The 18,651-nt window shown below is 32.2% G+C and overlaps 3 protein-coding genes across 5 annotated transcripts in view; 1 reads left to right on the forward strand and 2 right to left on the reverse strand.

The window, feature by feature from the left end:
• The window catches only part of Trpm (Transient receptor potential cation channel, subfamily M), a 245,845-nt gene extending 237,016 nt beyond the window's left edge, over nucleotides 1–8,829 (reverse strand). The window contains exon 1 of one of the 2 annotated variants that reach the window (XM_076411944.1): nucleotides 8,695–8,829. The gene's annotated coding sequence lies outside the window, so the exon portion shown is untranslated. The remainder of the gene's footprint in view (nucleotides 1–8,694) is intronic. The other variant, XM_076411942.1, reaches the window with a different exon arrangement.
• Nucleotides 8,830–9,785: 956 nt separating this feature from the next.
• On the forward strand, nucleotides 9,786–13,953 carry Mthfs (Methenyltetrahydrofolate synthetase). Its single transcript, XM_076411949.1, has 3 exons — nucleotides 9,786–10,037; nucleotides 10,096–10,351; nucleotides 13,299–13,953. The coding sequence occupies exons 1-3, from the start codon at nucleotides 9,909–9,911 to the stop codon at nucleotides 13,520–13,522; spliced, it is 609 nt and encodes a 202-aa protein (XP_076268064.1). The 5' UTR covers nucleotides 9,786–9,908; the 3' UTR covers nucleotides 13,523–13,953.
• A 2,773-nt stretch (nucleotides 13,954–16,726) lies between these two features.
• The window catches only part of LOC143201100 (uncharacterized), a 196,398-nt gene continuing 194,473 nt past the window's right edge, over nucleotides 16,727–18,651 (reverse strand). For both annotated transcript variants that reach the window (XM_076411945.1, XM_076411946.1), the window contains one exon: nucleotides 16,727–17,184. In XM_076411945.1, coding sequence (XP_076268060.1) covers nucleotides 16,913–17,184 — 272 coding nt within the window. In that variant the 3' untranslated portion in view covers nucleotides 16,727–16,912. The remainder of the gene's footprint in view (nucleotides 17,185–18,651) is intronic.

An 18,651-nucleotide genomic window follows, 5' to 3' on the forward strand; every position in this document is an offset into this window, starting at 1 on the left:
GCAAATAGTGGTTCGGCACATCATTAATAAAAAAATGTTGTATATACGGCAATACCTAGTTTATATTTGTAAATTTCTGCTGAAGTCAAACGAAATCTAGTCATTTTAAAAAAGGAATGGTCATGGTGCTACCCTGGCCAAAACATTAATTAGACTCTTTAGGGTCAACAACTAATTGCGACTGAAGCGGATAACCAAAATAAGGCCAGAATTATACAATAGAAAATGCGTTTATGTGCATATATTTTATGACATTACTCATCCTTTTTCTTAAGCCTTGTTAAAAATTTCTTCCAGAAATCTCTGAATTTTTATAATAACGGACTTTACCAAAAAGTAACAATAAATCTTCTATCAAAATGATATTGGTTACCGATTAAAATTTATATGAATAAATTTTATTTAAAAAACACAAAATTACTCCTTCTCTAGCGCATTAATAGACAAACCTTGAATCATTAAAATGAACAACTGTCTTATAATTAAAAAAATATACTTTATTAGCATTCTAAAATAGGCGACAACTTTTTGAGTCATATTATAAACGTAAAAAATAAACAGTATAATTGGTGTGAAATACTAAAAGCGATAATTATCTCACCAGTATTATATAATTAGCAAAATAACCAGAAATAAATGTTGCTCGTAAAGAATACACAAAAAAATGAGGACATAGTAATAAAGTCAACGGACTGCAACAAAAAATAGTATGTCACATAATAATGTTGAAAAAAACACAACTTATATAGTCTATGTAAAGAGATATATTTCCCTTGAATATAACTGTATCATTGTTGTGTTCATCAGTGACGGGTTCTGATTTTTAGAAGTCAATTATAAAGTCTATTTAATCTTAAAGGGCTAACATTAGTACCAAAACAAAAAAAATTCTTCGAATAATTACCAATGGTTATACATAATCAACGAAAAACTGTATGATTACCGTCAAATTAAATGGATCTTCGATGTAATCCAATATTGAGACTTAAAACATGAAGCAAAACAGTTACCGACCAAAGCGCAAGATATTAGAAGATTGGGAAAACCAAACCACACGAACTAGCATAGGGTATAACCACTTAACTTTGCGTGAGTAGTCTAATTTCATTTTAATTTCAACTCGCACTCGTCTTGCTTTTGTATTGATACAAGTAGAATAGAACAATAGTAATAAATTACATTGTAAATTAAAATTGTACTAATGCGTATTGTAAGATGTAATAAAAAAATATGATTCATCAATTTTTCATTTATTTTTCGTTAAACTGGATTAACTATCGTAAAATCGGAATTTTCGCCCAAGAAATGAAACCAGTAATTTTCCGAGATCTTTTTAGGTCTTAACTTTAATCCGTTAAGACTAAAATAAATGATAATTTTGAGGGTGTAATCCGGATATCAGTACTTCCCAGATAAGTTTTCCCGGTTTCGGTCATCAAAAATGTGTGTGATTTAGAATTAATGGGGTAGGGAAAATATTTCAGGTTTCTTTTTTTATGATTTTAAATTAAATTTATTCATATCAATTTCAAACTTTGGGAGTTATATCGCTCAGAACTCGATGAATACAGGTAGGATAAAATATAAAACGGTGCTTGTTATATGCGGTGACCGTTATTTATGGACGTTAAATAAAAACATAAAAATACAACTGCAGCGACCGCTACGACCCTTTAGGCCAGCACGCAGTCACCTACGACAAGTTCAAAGGTTGGGAAAGCCGGTGGATTGGTACCATGTGGTTCTCGTCTATAAAAGACCACCACGACGACGTCTCGCTTTCTTTTCTTTTCTCTACCCCCTTGTAACAGTACCACTACCATACTGTTACCGTATTTCCTCTACCTAACCTAATATCCTGTCCATTCTCCCGTTGACCACACGTATCATTTAATATCGCAATAAACAAGTTTTTATTCAACCAGTGTTTTCAGTTCTTGTGCAAATTCCTTCCACAAATTAGTAGTGAGTGTTCCTATAAACGACCGCATCGACAGCCACACATTCCGACCGACAAGGCGAATATTCCTACACAACAGACAAAAGGGAGCGGCGCTGTGTTAACTGAAGAGGCGCTTGCACAGTCGATGGTGGCACGTTTGAAATGAACGGTGGTCAGTTACTGAATGATACAGAGTACTCTTTAGTTATATCTCAGATCAACGTCTTGGGGTTGTCAGATCTTCGTTATAATCTACTGGACGTCGCTGCTGGCACAAAATCTGGGATAATATTGTTAGGGTATATTGTAGTCTGCTATTCTAAGATATAAAATTCGATACATTGAGGCATAGGTTGTTATAAAACATTAATATATTTGTCGTTATCATCAATGATCTCTTGCCCCTTTTCTGGTAAAACCACAATTTCGTCTATATAGAAATTTCTGGGCAACTGTTTCCTTCCAAGCAGACTGTAATATGGCTTCGTTGAATAAGCATTATAGGAGATATGTAACCTTAAAGCCATCTATTTGGAAAAACATACATTATTTTCCCCCAATCCTATATTATAAATTATGATAATCAAGACTAAAATCATTCAGATTGATTGCAAAGGCTTCTAAGAGAAAGCAAAGGCTTAATCGCTATTGCAATGGGTATGCCTATTGAATGGAAAATAATTGGTAATTGAAGGATTGTCAACAGTGGCTAGAGATAGTAAAGAATATTCAAAGTCCTGCGGCAACAACAGCATTGGTTAATCAATGAACACTGTCTCCAAGCACCGACTATGGATTCGTAATAATGACGGTATCAAAAATATATCAATCTCCTTACTTAACCTAAATCATCAATTGGAAATCCTTAAAAATCTATCAAGAACAACCAGGAATCTATTAAAATTTTAATGCTAACGAACATAAAGATTTCTCAACATCAGCACTATAAGCCTGTTAAAGGTAGTTACATAAATCGTTATATAAACATGTTGGCGTTGGAGTTTATTATGTTTACGATCCTGCTTATAACAATAATCAGCAACATTACTAGTTTCTTATTAATTGTCCCTTATATATATATATATATATATATATATATATATTCTATGAGTCAAAATGAAAAAGGGACGGAGTTTCATCAGAACTCTGCAATAAATCAGAACGCTAAGTTTGTTTTAATGTTACTCGAACGGAATCAATGTTTTACTACACATCAAATTACTCAAACTCAAATTACTTTAAATGGATTACATGACAAATGGAATTTTCAACTACAACTATAAAGACGTTTATTTTATATTAGTCCGAAAGGATACGACGTAGCAAAATACCCAGTCTAACTAATCATCATCCTAGGAGAAACATATACTAGAGTGGGGTAAAACATATAAAAAAACTTTGAAGTGGAATTCAACAAAGTCAAAGGATGGCTTTCGCACTCTTTTCTTTTCTCTACCCCCTTGTGACAGTACCACTTCCACAGCGCTACCGTACTTCCTTTATCTAACCTAATATCCTGTCCATTCTCCCGTCGACCACATGTATCACTCAATATCGAAATAAACAAGTATTGATTCAACCAGTGTTTTCAGTTCTCGTGTGAATTCCTCCCAAAAAATAGTAGTGAGTGTTCGGACAAATAATCGCATCGACAGCCACACATTCCGACCGACCAGAGGAACATTCGTACACGTTTAATCGAAAAACAGCAATGTTAATACATAAACACTATTACACCAGAGACTAAGATAAAGGTAAGGTAAGGTAAAATATAGGTACTTAACTTTAAAGTTATTGCTCAGACTAGTACAATAACTTAAAGGTAAATATGTAATAAAAAGTAGTATAAATAAGAAACAAAATAGATAAGGATTAGAACATAGCAAAATATACAATAAAAATGTGAAAGAACTTATTGTACAGACTAGTAACAATGTAATAAAAAGTAGCAAAAATAACAAACAAAATAGATAAAGATTAGAACATAGCAAAGTATACAATAAAAATGTGAAAGAAATTATTGTACAGACTAGTAACAATGTAATAAAAAGTAATATAAATAACAAATAAAATAGAAAAAGATTAGAACATCGCAAAATACACAATAAAAATGTAAATTATCTAAAACATTTCAAAATAAAAATAAGTAAATGATTATGTAAAATATTTAGCATATCACACTGAACATTCACACACAAAAAACTGGAAATTATTATGAATTATTGGGAATTGGATCATAATGAAACGATAATCAAGAAAAGACTAAGATAAAAACCGTTGACTTGACAAAAATACTCTGGACAGTTTACGGAAATTGGCTGGTAATCTACTGCGACCAACCACCAAACGACTGACGTTTAAATGTTTAAATGCAAAGGGGAACGATAACAATCGACGATAGCGTGTCGATTTTAACGCAACAAAGGCGGGAAGAAAACGAAATAATCGATCTATCGATTAATGGAAACGGCAAGAAATTCAACGAGCCTACGTATTCAAGGTTCGCAGTTTAAAAAACGCGAACCATAGACATTCATTAGATTTATTTAAATTATCGTTAAAGATAATCATTTTTGGCGTTCGATAAGATTTTACGTTAGTTATTAGATTCACAATATTATTTTTATAAATCTGAAAAGTCAAAACAAATTGGACTTACATTAAACTAGATGTAATGGATGATCCGACGCAAATCGAAATTATCGATAACACGATATTGCTGTACAAGTCAATATAGGACCATTTGGAGTTATCTGATCCAACTATGAGATAACAAGTCAATTGAAAAGTCCCCAGCCTGACACATAGATGGCGCTACTAGAGTTAAATCCATATGTTTTAAGTTAGTCCTAATCCTCAACAGATGCGTGTATAAATTTGACACTTGTCGGATCATTAGTTTGTGAATTATAGCATTTTGAATGAAGCAACTTTTGTTATTCTGAAAAGAAATGGATAAAAAGGAATTTCACGTATTGATAAAACATTGCTTTTTGAAGGGAAAAAATACAGTTGAAGCAAAAACTTGGCTTGATGCCAAGTTTCCGGAGTATGTCTCAGGAAAATCAACCATTAAGGATTGGTATGCTAAGTTTTGATGTGGTGAAATGAGTACCGAAGATGGTAAACGCAGTGGACGCCCAAAAGGGGTTGTTACCGATAAAAACATTAAAAAAATCCACAAAATGATTTTGAATGACCGTAAATTGAAATTGAATGAAATAGCAGACACTCTAAAGATATCAACTGAAAGTGTACATAATATCATTCAGGAATATTTGGGTTGACCAAAAACAACGGCGAGTTGCTGATTCAGAGCAGTGTTTGAAGATGATCGAGCGTAATAAACCCGAGTTTTTGCGTAGATATGTGACAATAGATGAAACAGGGCTCCATCATTTCACTCGGCAAGTCCAATCGGCAGTCATCCGAGTGGAATGCACATGATGAACCCGCTCCAAAGCGTGGTGATGTTGTTTTACAGTTGTTTACATCGACATCCATGTCTATTTCGGAGGTATTCGCTGCATCTTCCATCGAAATGGTCGATATCGCCGTAGAAGCCTGTGAGAAATTTGTTTACCTTTCTTTCGACAGACATGTTCAATTTTCATATTTTTACCACAAATATTATTGATCAAAATATCTAATTACTTATTAATAGCTTATAGATTGATCGTTTAAACCTATACACAAGCAACAACCAATTTTAGTAAGAACTGCACATTCTGTCTTATAAAATAGGCAATTGTCGGTACAAATATTACGTAGTACAGCACAGTACAGTAATCTTCAACGTTTTAATATTTTTGCAAATTTTTAAATATTCCCAAATCGCCCAAAAAACAGTCGATAGTCGTAGAACAGTCGATAATCAAAAACTGTCTGCCTATCATTTCAGCGCCTAGTGCTCACACGTTGTTATTTAGGTGAGGCGTTAGTTAAGTGGTATTTTTTTGTTAATTTTATGTTTACATTTTTGCTGAAGTAGTTTATATAATTATTTTGATATAATAGGGAAAATTAGCAGCAGGCAATAAGCATGTACAGTGTGAATTATAGGTAAAATATTACTATTTTGTAACACTAATTTTGTATAAGCGTATCGCTAAGGAAAAAAGTTTATTTCTGTTAAATGATATGGAAACACTGAGCAATATGACGTAGTTTTGGTAAGTATGATACACGAAAAGTATACTACCGAGTAGGGTACCGCTACAAATGAAAAATATGTTTAAATTTATATAATTGCCAGTTCCCTGAAAATAATATCAAAGGTATAGTGTGTAAATATATTCACGGTCTCTGTTTTTTTATATGACAAGCTCTATCACACCTATAACAGTAAACATGTTAGCGGAATTGGTGAAGATTACTGTATGCTTTAGAGATCATAACGTTTGAAGATTTCGTCCTTCAAACGGTCCAATACCACTATGTAATACTATGTGATAATCGCTGTTGATAGTCCTTCCTTTTATTCCATGCCCATCCCAAAATACACACGCCATAACCTTGCCAGCCGACTGTTTTTCTACGCTTTGGAGCGGGTTCATCGTGTGCAATCCGCTTGGATGACTGTCGATTGGACTTCGGACTGAAATGATGGAGCCATGTTTCATCCATTGTAACATATCGATGCAAAAACTCGAGTTAATTATACTTGATCATCTTCAAACACTGCTCTGAATCAGCAACTCGCCGTTGTTTTTGGTCAACCCAAATATTCGTGAATGATATTATGTATACTTTCAGTTGATATCTTTAGAGTGTCTGTTATTTCAATCAATTTCAATTTACGGTCATTCAAAATCATTTTGTGGATTTTTTTAATGTTTTGATCGGTAACAACCCCTTTTGGGCGTCTACTGCGCTCACCGTTAACTCGTCGCTGTTTTTGGTCAAAAGTGAGCTCGCGCAGCACCCACTTTGCATAGAGCTTTCTCATACCGAAATATACGTGAATGATATGATGTACACGTTCAATTGATATCTTTAGAATGTCTGCTATTTCATTCAATTTCAATTTCCGGTTATTAAAATCATTTTGTGGATTTTTAAAATATTTTCGTCGGTAACAACCTCTTTTGGGCGTCCACTGCGTTCACCGTCTTCGGTACTCATTTCACCACATCAAAACTTAGCATACCAATCCTTGATGGTTGATTTTCCTTAGACATAGTCCGGAAACTCGGCATGAAGCCAAGTTTTTGCTTCAACTGTATTTTTTCCCTTCAAAAAGCAATATTTTATCAATACGCGAAATTTTTTTTTATCCATTTCTTTTCAGAATAACAAAATTTGCTTCATTCAAAATGCCATAATTCACAAACTAATGATCCGACAGCTGTCAAATTTATACACGCATCTTTTAAGGGTTGGGGATAACTAAAAAACATATGGATTTAATTATAGTAGCGCCACCTATGTGTCAACTCGGGGACTTTTCAATTGACCTGTTAATATGAAATGTATTATGAAAAAGTTCTCCATCCGACGGTTTATTCACCACCGTTCGACCACATAGTTCGAAAAGATCCCTATTTAAAATAAACTAGCTCAAAAATCTGCCAAAAGCCATATATTTTGATCAAGTTCGTTATTTTTTTAACAAACTTTTTTGTCGCAGCACTAAATTTAAATTATTCCCGCATCAACTCGATAGAGGGGGCAGTGATAAAAACTAATAACTTATCATCACATGAAAAATCACCCAGTGAATATTTTACATAGCGAAGCTGCACTGGACACTGTACGGAATGGAAACAAAAAATGGCTCAAACCCGAAATGATTCACGTCACCCTGGGAGGCTATAAAACGTGAAAAATGGGGCTCCACAGGTGGATATATATCCCTTTTTGTGTGTCTCTGACACCGAGAATATCTCCAGCTCGAAAAAAAAACCCGACATCGACAGGTCCGTCGCCTATCAATATAGGCGAGAAAAGGTAAACTGGAAAAAGATTCCCATCAGTTTGCGAGAAAATGGAAATTTATGTCGCGGAATATCAGCGCGTCGTGTCTACGTACTATTTCATTAATGCGCAAACAACATGGATGAAAATGTTAATGAAATAAATCAACGAGCTCGGAGAACATCAAACAAATGAATCCCGACGAACAAACCGAATTTATTTGCTCCAATTTATTAGCTCAGTACCTCGACGGTCAAAGAAAGCTACCCATAAAGCCAACAAAGCCCTTTGTAGTCTTAGAAACCTCGAACCATTCGATTAAAATCGAAAATGCAACAGTGTCTGAAAACAAAACAACAAACCCAATCTACTGGTCCAACGTGTTGATATTAAAGAGCTGGTAAATAAAAGAAACAAATCCCATGACTTACCTTTTAACATTTCCGCAACAACGTCAATAGATAACAAAATAAACTAGATTTGTAAATCGGTAAATAATCGAAAAGTTGATATTACAGAGGTTTTAACTATATTCAAAAGATAAATAAAACCGCTAAAATTCATTAAATTTTGAAAGAAAAAGTATTCGTTAACAAATGATTCACAGAATAACCCATTAATGATGTTGTTAATATCAATTTGATACAGCATTATAAAAATTAACGTATTCATTTATGTATAAATAATACGAGTCAATCGCAAACAATCTTATTAACCTCAAATTCCACATTTATAAAATTCTAAAAATCCTCTAAGCCACACAACAACTCTATAACCTAACTGACAAATATTTCAAAATTACTAATCACATCGAGTTTAACACAAAATAATATTACCTATGCATTCAACACTAGAGCGTAAAAGTTTTTACGGAAACTTATACATCGAAAAGTTACAGTCTACCGCACACACACAGAGATGTATACAAACTGAATGGGTTCGTAAGTTTTCGTGCCGGGTCCCGCGCGCTCGGCTTCTTCCGAACGTTGAGACCGTAGGATATCAGCAGCGACGGTGCCACATCAGACAATCATTACGCTAATTCCTCGTCAACTTTCATATAGCCAATTATACTAATATCTTATAAAATGTTAACACCAATTAATACTTCACGAAAGATAATATTTATTTTTGTATAAAACAAATGTGAAAAATAGTATGGCTATATATGGGAATGAAATAAATATTCATAACCAACGCGGGGAAACTTCTATCAAGATGGCAACACCGAAACTGCAATTGTTTTCCACGTGAGACTGTTTTCCGCCGGATTTTGCTTGGCCAGTTTTTTTAAGTATAAATGTTGCAATAGTGATACAAAATGGTTTTAATTTTGATTTGGTGTATTGTTTCTGGTATAAATATTGTTAAGCGTCGGTTTAAAAAAAATAATCTTGGAGATTAGATATAGTCGTGTTTTTTTCATCGAATTATTTGATTGATTAGACCAAACGGATTTATTTATTGTATTTAATATAATTGATTGGGTTGTAGACTGCTTTAAGGATCAAGTAATGAAAGCTATATATTATCATTATGGATGTTTTTTAAATTTTAAAACTTTTATATAAGTGCTTTTGAGGTAAGGATTTAAATATATATAGTAGATTGACACAATTTATAGCCATAATGGTTTAATTTATGGTAACGTCCTTTTGTCTGTTTTATTATTTTGTTAGGGAGTCAGTTTCGCTAGACATCAACAATCGTACGTTGTTATATTTGGTAAGAGTTCCAATTACTGTTGTTAACAACGGACATCTTTTAAACAGCCCTCTAAAAATACGTGAGCGACACCATCTGTGTACGAATCTATAACTAACATACAGGGACCTGTATAATACGATTACAGTACTAGTTAGTGGCTCTATCGCTAGATGTCCCATTAACCTCTAACCCTTTTACTAAGAAATAGTGGGATAATATTTCAACACGTTTAATACGAAATACTTCTTATCAACTCACATGACTAAAATCGAATTAAATCTTATATCGTCCATGTAAAAGATGACCATGTAAATATTTTGAAGTATTTATTACTCCACTGTCGATGTTAATGTTCATTAACAGAATGGCAGCGAAAGAAGCTAAAAGCGCGCTACGAGTAAAGATCGCTGATGCACTCGCTGTGCTTACCACAGAGGAAAAAAAGCGACAATCAAAAATAGTTTTTGACAAGGTAATTTGGAAGCGGTTGTGTTATAGTACGTGTGATATGTCATTTGGTCAATTTTTAGCTGTTAAACTTACCGATATTCGCATCTAGCAAGCGCATATCGATATTTCTTAGTATGGATGGTGAAATAGACACTGAACCGATGGTCCGTAAGATATTCGAACAAGAACAGGAATGTTTTATTCCCAGGTACAGCAAGGCGGGTATGCAAATGGTTAAACTAAAATCGATGGAGGATTGGGAGACGTTACCGTTAACCAAGTGGAACATCAAGCAGCCTCTTCTCAAGGACCAAAGGGAGGATGCTATTGAAACCGGTAGTTATTACATGTTTTTGCATATATACTAACTTTTTTGAATTATTAATAACTATAATTAACTCAATTTAACAATTATAATTAAACCAATTGATTGATAATTTAATTCAATTTGGTGCAATTTCTTTTAAAATTATTTAATTATTCGAATTTACAATTTTATTTATTTTTAATTTGATTTAATTTTTGAGATATTCTTTTGTATATTTAATGGAATGTTTATATTCTCGATTTTATTGCGTTGTGTTCTTATTTAGTTCAAATGCCATCCAGTGCAACTTGAACATACAATAGTAAAACAAATTATATCACCACGACATTTTCAAATCGGATTTTCGGTTGTTTAGACTTTAATTGCCATATAGTCTGTTCAATGTTATGTCGCAACGTTGCCATCATCTCTGAGTTTTAGTTCAGTTTGGCTTTGAGATACAACAACATTCTAATCTAAATAAAATAATTGAACCTACGGTAGCTTTTTCAACGTTCCAAATGATGATTAACTTGTAGTGATGATATACTCGTTCAAGAGTAATAAATTCAGTCCGGCTGCTTTATTCTTTTTATATATTTTACGTAGATAGAAAAATCTACCTAGATTTTATTCAATTTAGCCATTCAAAGATATTTTTTCTTTTAATTTTTTCTTCTAAACTAAACGACAGACTTTCATAAAATGTTGACATTTAGTTATTTAGAGGTTAATTTTTTCTAGGTTAGATTTAGGGAGGTTGGAAAGTCAAACCCGCGACTTGTTGAGTCATTTATTACGTTCTATATAATCACGTTGGCATTGACTTATGACTATGGTCCATGAAATTTTGAATTCAATTTTAATCGTATTCGATTTAATATTAATTTATTGCATTTAAATGAATATCGACTATTCATAAAATCGATGTAATTTAATTATATTTAATTTATTTGATAATTTAAACACATTTATAAGATTAATTGAACTTTATTTAGTCAACTACCTATTTTCATATAACATTATTTCCCTTTAATTCATGATATCGCATATATTTTATTGAACTTAAACTTTAATTTAACTTAATTATATTTATTTTAATCAAAATTGAAGTCTAAATGTGTTTTTTTTTTCATTTATTTATTTAGCGACTTGTAGATAGTGTTTTATTTTGTGGAATTTCACTTCACTATTTTAATATAAAAAAGTTCTGGCTTATCTTGAAGTCGAAGTCATGCCTTGAGATGAACATTAGAGGAATTAGTCGATGAAAAATTTTAAACATTTGAAGGAATATCTAAATGTTTGAGAGTTGACTTACTAGATAGTAGGCAAACATTTAACAGCATTGTGAATAATAAGCAAGGTAGAAAATACATTCATTATATTATTGTAAACTAGGTGACCTGGTCAACTTTGTGTCATTTACTCCTTGCATGCTCATTGACAGGTGGTTTGTCAGGTCTGATGACGACATTATAGTTGTCAGATGGCATCCGATCCAGTGTTAAGTTTGCAGTTTTAAACAATACTTCGGTTCACTGTTGGATTGTTAGCACAACTTGAACAATAATTTATGATTTCCATAAATTTGTCCTTCTGCTAAGTCAGTACCTAGGTCAAGTTGTCGTGTCCTTGATATTGTTAATAATAAAAGTAAAGAAGCATTTTTAGCGCACTAAATTTGTGACTAAGTAATATTGTTATTACATTTATTATAAATATTACATTATGTACATACACATTAATACATTTACAAAGTATGCTTTGTACTCGTAACGGTAAAGTCACTACATATTTCTACTTTATACTTGTATAAATGTTTACTCGACCCACAAATTCAATACGATTCGAGACTACAGTTAGAACATAGTTGTATCATATTTGACATATATGTCTTTATTTTCACTTGATTTTTACGTTATCTAATGAATATATCTATAAAAAGATATCTATAATCTATTTAAAGTTAATTTATACACACGTCATATAAACTTGTGGCGTCAAAACGTCGCAATGTTGCCGCATCAACTCTGAGTTTTAATTCAGTTTGGCTTTGACATACAACAAAATTCTAATTTAAATAAAATAACTGAAAAAAACTGTTATCAAATATAATTTATTTTAACATTGTAGTACATCTAAAAACTACAGTTAATTATACAGCCACAATAGTTGATAGGTTAGAGTTATAACCTCTTTTTTATCACTATTACCTTCAAAAATTTTACATACGTCTGACAACCGGACGACTTTGACAGACTCATTCGTTTACGCATTCGAACTAATCAAACAACATGCTGTCTCTTTTTAACTAGAATAAAATGAGAAGGAAAATATTGTCTGATTCTAAAACGAATTTACAAATTGCGGCAGGCAATACATTAAACATCTTGATGATATATACATACTTATTGAACCTGTATATACCTGACCTATTGAATGGATTATACATTTGTTTTGAATATTAATCGTGGTAAAGTATTTACACAAATGTGGTCAATAAATTATCTTTACTGTTAAACACATTATATATTCTAATGAGTATTTGATTATAGTGGCCGGTAGTTTTCGATATTTTTAGTCACAAAATATATTTCCGTACGTTCGTTCCATAAATATTTCACAAACAACAAAAATGTCAGTCTTTTGCGACAGTTAAAATGACACTATTCCAAAATTCGCCAAATCTGTCAAACTGTTCTCGAGTTTTAATGAAACCAACGTCTAGCAATTCAATTTATATACATATCAGCGGCGGTTCCTCAATAAGTGCACATGTGCACGTGCACTCTAAAATGTAGTGGCTCCTCTTGATAAGAAAACTAATTAAATTCTGACTTGTCTTTATTTTAATAATTCTTTTTATTTAAAAAACGATTTCTTAATTTTTAGTGAGTCTCTTATTTATTTTTTGAAGTCGGTTCAATTTCTCTGTTAAAAAAATATTTTTTGATAATACATTTTTTATTTCAGGTGGTTTGGATCTGATAATTTGCCCAGGTGTTGCTTTCACGAAGGAAGGATATCGTTTAGGACACGGAGGCGGGTATTATGATAGGTTCATTCGCAAATTACAACAAATACAAGCAACACCTCCGGTCACCATAGCCGTAGCGTTCAAAGAGCAAATCCTAGACGAGATTCCCGTGGAAGACACCGACACGACAATAGACCGGGTACTTTTCGACGACGATTAAATAAAACCAGCGCCATCTACTTTTTCATATTTCAATACATCTTTATTACATTACATATTGAACTACTACACCAAAAAGGACAATTTTCAAACGCAGAAACATCAGAAATAGAAAAAGTAACGTCTACAAATGATTGTCTTATAAAGTTCTGAGAAAATATATCGTTATTATTGTTATTGTTACAAATATAGATCGCTTAAACCTAGATCAGATACTTTAAAGAGTTTTACATCCGAAATGGTTAAATCTGTTAAAGCTTTATGCCTTTTTAATGATACTATATGAACAATCTATGACTTAGCTCCTTATTGTTTATTATATTATTATAGTTAGTTAAATGTTAGAGTACGTTTATTTTATATATATGTACAAGGTCTTAGTAATATATATATGTTCGGGAAATATATAAAATAAAATTAATTTTTTTAATATCTTCTATTTTTTTTAACATCTATTTATTTAGTAATCATTAATGGGTGCAATAAAAGTTTCTGGACTCTTTTTGGGGGATGTTTCTATTGATTGTGTCTCCATTCAGTTCTGATAAATGAATCTGTTTTAAAAGAATGAACCACAGGGTTCAACATTCAATTGCAATAATAATCGAAGTACATACGGATTACTAAGCTTTGCTGTAAGAAAATGACATAGTAATTTATTTATTAAAAGTGTTCAGTTGTGTTAATGAACAGTTTTTTCTAATAAAACTGCTTCTGGTCAAACAGTGCCCAGTTTAACATTATATTAAAAAATATAATTAAGTGGTTTATATCAAACTTAAAACACGATTTAGATTGTTTCTAAATATTCAAAAACATTATTATATTGATAATATGTTGTGGTATGTGGAGAAATGGCAATGAACCTGTTTGAAAAAGATCTCTCAGTTGATGCTGAAAGATAATCAGCGTTGCCAACTTGTCAGGAATTTCTCAATCTGCGGTGAATCGCATGTTGATCAGTAAATCACTGGCACTAGGGGATTGGCATTGCGCGGTGAAAATATGTCATAGTGATGTGATAGTCCGCGTTGTAATACTTCTACAAGAACTCCAAATAACATAAATAAGTTCTTTTAAGTGAAAATTTACAAAATTCTTGCTTAGATTTAGACGAAATATATATTGGATTGGAAGCTGCAGGAAATATGGATAATTTAGTGTTGTAGTGGTTCTATTGCAGATTTCTTTAGGCCATTTCAGGATTATTATATTACATTGACGTGATATATTACTAAGTTATTTTATGTTAGTGACGTTTTACTTTATTTTATATCCGAAGTAAATCTGTCACTAGTGACTGTACTGAAGTGATTTTCAATGCTTCATAAATCTGTGATATCAAAAAAATTGGTCTTCCGGTTGTCAAACGTATGCCAAATTTTTCAAAACTATATTATTACTCTGAAATAATATGTTGAACTGCTGTATTGCTATTTGCAACACTGATGATAATATATAATTGTGAAAACTGAGACGATTTGCTCGGATTTTCAAAAGAGCTAAATATTTTTCGACACCAAGGATATTCGGGACAGCAAAACTAGTAGAAAAAAGAAGTGGTGCCACCATTATATGAACAAATTGTTAATTGTTGTTTATTTGTTTATTTGCCTCCATAATATCTTGTGGTTTGCGTTTTAAATATATAAATAATATAAGGTGAAATATTTTTATATTTTTGTTGTAACTTCTATATTTTTTATTGCATAAAATGACTTAATTTTAAAAAATCCAAAAACTTTTATTACACGCTGTATACTTGTCCGGAAATTATACAGTCACTCATATGTATTATTTTAGTTTGGCTTTTGTTTCAACATAATGATTCTATTTCTATTTAAAAGTCTTAATATTTTGTGGACGAGTTTTGAGCAAAATTATTAACAACTAAAATTCTACAGTTCCTTTATATTTTATTCTCATTTTTAATGGTATATATTTTTGATTTGGTTAATCGCGAATATTACATGATTTTACTGAATAGAAAATATATATATTTATCGTTAGCTTCTATCTATCACATAGAATTAGTATTTTGCCGAAAAAGTATGTCTCCCAACAATAAAATATTTACAATTTGTCGGTTATTTATGACCCTTATTGTATTCCCTTAGGTTCGCTGCTGATCAGTCGAACCGTTGGCTGGAATTCTTTCAGGATATTTTATTTAACGCTAAATAGGACATATGCTTAGGCCATCACCTACAATTTATGTTTCTATATACAAAGAACTTTTTCGATTCTGCCATTTTATCTAATTCTTATGAATTATTTGGTTTAATTATCAACATATAATATGTTCAAAGCCAATATATATGAGAACTTATACCTCTAGTAATTCAGGAAATGTACAGAGAAAATAAAAACCGAAAGAAGATTTTTATTTTTTGATTAAATTTTCCTTAGAATCGATTTATACACATTTATTTCTAAATAAAGTTAAAGAGGCAACGATCGATTATTCGAATATGTTAAATTTCTGGAATGTATTGGAGGATATAGACTGAAAAGAGAGCTACTTCTTTAACCTGTCATTTTGTCATCTATCTTGGTTTTCAGTATTCCACCATTGTGTCTTCGTCAAATGACTAAAGTGATGACGTGTTGCTGTTAAAACGACTAAGTATTTCCTTGATTGCTGGATATTTTGTGAACACTGTAAGCGTTACAATATTACATTGACATTGTTATTACCAAAAGTTACGGAAAATTGCTCAATTCTGCGTCAATAATCCGTAATAATGTTATAAAACGAATAACAACGATTTTACTTGATGTATCATCATCAGGTTTTAATAAACATATATAAGAAGACATTCTGACTTAGTTGATTATTCTTCAACCCCTTCATTCTTTACTTTTTTCTTTTATAATGTTTCCTAGAGCTAATACCTACCGACCAGAAAACTCAACAATGTCGTGATACCATAAAAATAGTAAAAAATGGTCCAAGTCCTACTCTAAAAGTTGGAAAAGTTGAATGATAGACTATATAAAATAATATGTAAAAAGAAGACCGAAGAATTATTAGAAATTAGGAGACCAGAAAAAGCAATCGAGATCAAATCTTCTAATTGGAATGTAATGTTAATGTTAAGGAAATCCCTGAATCAAAAGTGTTCTCTTTTAGAAAAATTGTTCATAGCAGAAAAAATATTTTTCTTATACTTAATATACTATAATATTTGTAAAAGGCTGTAGATCTATACATGACAATTTAATGGAGATTTCAAAATGTTTGTTAACAAGCCTATAGTTACCGAAATATTGTACATCATATATATCTTCGAAATATAAACAAGAAGGTTCAAAGGATATATCAAAAAGTATTGCATACACCAAAGTTTGATCAGATATGTGCTGTAATGGACCGACTTAACGGTTAGGTTTACAAAACGTGGAGGTTCTCGCAGCTCTTAGATTTGCTGATGTCGTTCAGACAAATCTTCTGCAAGATCTCTTTGGCGAAATGCAGTCTCAAACTTGTCTTGGACCCCTTCATCTTGCTCTTCTCCTTGGTCATCGATTTCTTTTTCTCCAGCGTCTCCCTGAGCCGGATCTGCTTCAGTATACCGACCAGAAGCTCGTCGACGTTGTGCTGGATACCGCTGGAAGTCTCGATGAATTTGCAGTCTTTAGCGACAGCTAGACCTTTTCCTTCTGTAAAAAAATTAATATGTTAATTATATAATAATATGAGGTAAATTAACCACTTGAAATTGATAAATTGATAAATGAAAGGCGAGAAGCTAGAAGAGTATGGCAAAGAACCAGGAATGCTATAGAGTAGAGCAGAGTTGGTAACCACACAAATCAAAAGATTAAAGAATATAAACAGAGGTGCTTCGAAAAATATATAAGTTAACTAAGCCCGAAAGCAGACAAAGATTATTCGGAGAGTTATAGGAGCAATTATTAGAATACCCCCTATTAAAAATGATTGAAATGAATAGGTTTGACGCAACTATGAAAAGCTAAATTATTGACACAACATTTAGTTAACATATCCAAGCAAATCCTGTTCATATAGCTGTAAACTTGATTTCTCTAATGGAACCAGGAATTGACAACAACCTCAATCCTAAAAAGGTTCTTGGAATTGATGATATTTCATCTGGGTTATTGAAGGAGCTGCCACGAAAAGCAATAACCATGTTGACATATTTACTCAATGCCTGTTTGAGACTGAAGCGTGTTCCGGAATATGTTAAAGTTGCTCGAAAACATATGCTTATGCTAAAATCCTGAGAAACCAGCAGAGCAAGTTGGATCTTACAGGCCTATTTCGTTGTTACAGGCGATATCAAAATTATTTGAAAAACTGCTGTTAAAAATTAAACCATTGAAATAGTATTTCATTTTGGATTTCGAAATCACCAGTTGAAAATGAATTAAGTACACAGAGTAGCAGCAGTTGTTGAAAAAACATTAAAAAATATTCCTGGATGTCACAAGCTTTTGACCGGGTATGGCATTTTTAATTAATCTACAAAATTTATACCGCAGAATTACTGTCAACTGCTGGCATCATATCTTTTCGAAAGAAAATTTAGAGTATCATATGAAGGGACATTCTCAACACTTAATACTGTTTCGGCTGGTGTTCCGCAGTATAGTATATTGTGATCTGTATTTGCTCTAAACTGCTGATATCCCAACAATAAAAGAAACACTACATGGAACATTTGCCAACGATACAGATATCATGGCAAAAGATATATCTCTGCTTAATACTGCAGAAAAAGTACAAGTAGCAGTCAACAAGATCTACAAATGAACTAGAGATTGGAAAATACAGCTAAATAACTCCAAATCTGTTCATGTTAATTTTGAGTTCCGGCGACATAACAAGATGCTAATTATATCACTTGACGGATGCCCGATTCCTCAAGAAAAATCAGTTAAATACCTCGGCATACATCTCGATGGTAGGTTATATTGTAAACATCATCAAACCTCGACAAAAAGCAGAGCAGATTAAGCCTAAGGTTAAGCAACTGTACTGGTTAGTCAGACGATACCCTTAAATTGGCCTAATATCAAAGAGATTTGTTAATTAGACAATCATACAGCCAATTTGGACGTATAGGGTGCAAATCTGGAGCAACAAACATTAAACCATCTAGT

This window comes from Rhynchophorus ferrugineus, unplaced genomic scaffold, assembly GCF_030347505.1.
Source record: "Rhynchophorus ferrugineus isolate W39M unplaced genomic scaffold, kcgeb_rfMv2 rfM8, whole genome shotgun sequence".
Classification (NCBI taxonomy): Eukaryota; Metazoa; Arthropoda; class Insecta; order Coleoptera; family Curculionidae; genus Rhynchophorus; species Rhynchophorus ferrugineus.

Coding starts and splice junctions, on each gene's coding strand:
- Mthfs (XM_076411949.1), top strand. CDS start 9,909: ATGTTAATGTTCATTAACAGAATGGCAGCGAAAGAAGCTAAAAGCGCG. Junction 10,038..10,095: donor CAAAAATAGTTTTTGACAAG/GTAATTTGGAAG, acceptor GTCAATTTTTAG/CTGTTAAACTTACCGATATT. Junction 10,352..13,298: donor GGAGGATGCTATTGAAACCG/GTAGTTATTACA, acceptor TTTTTATTTCAG/GTGGTTTGGATCTGATAATT.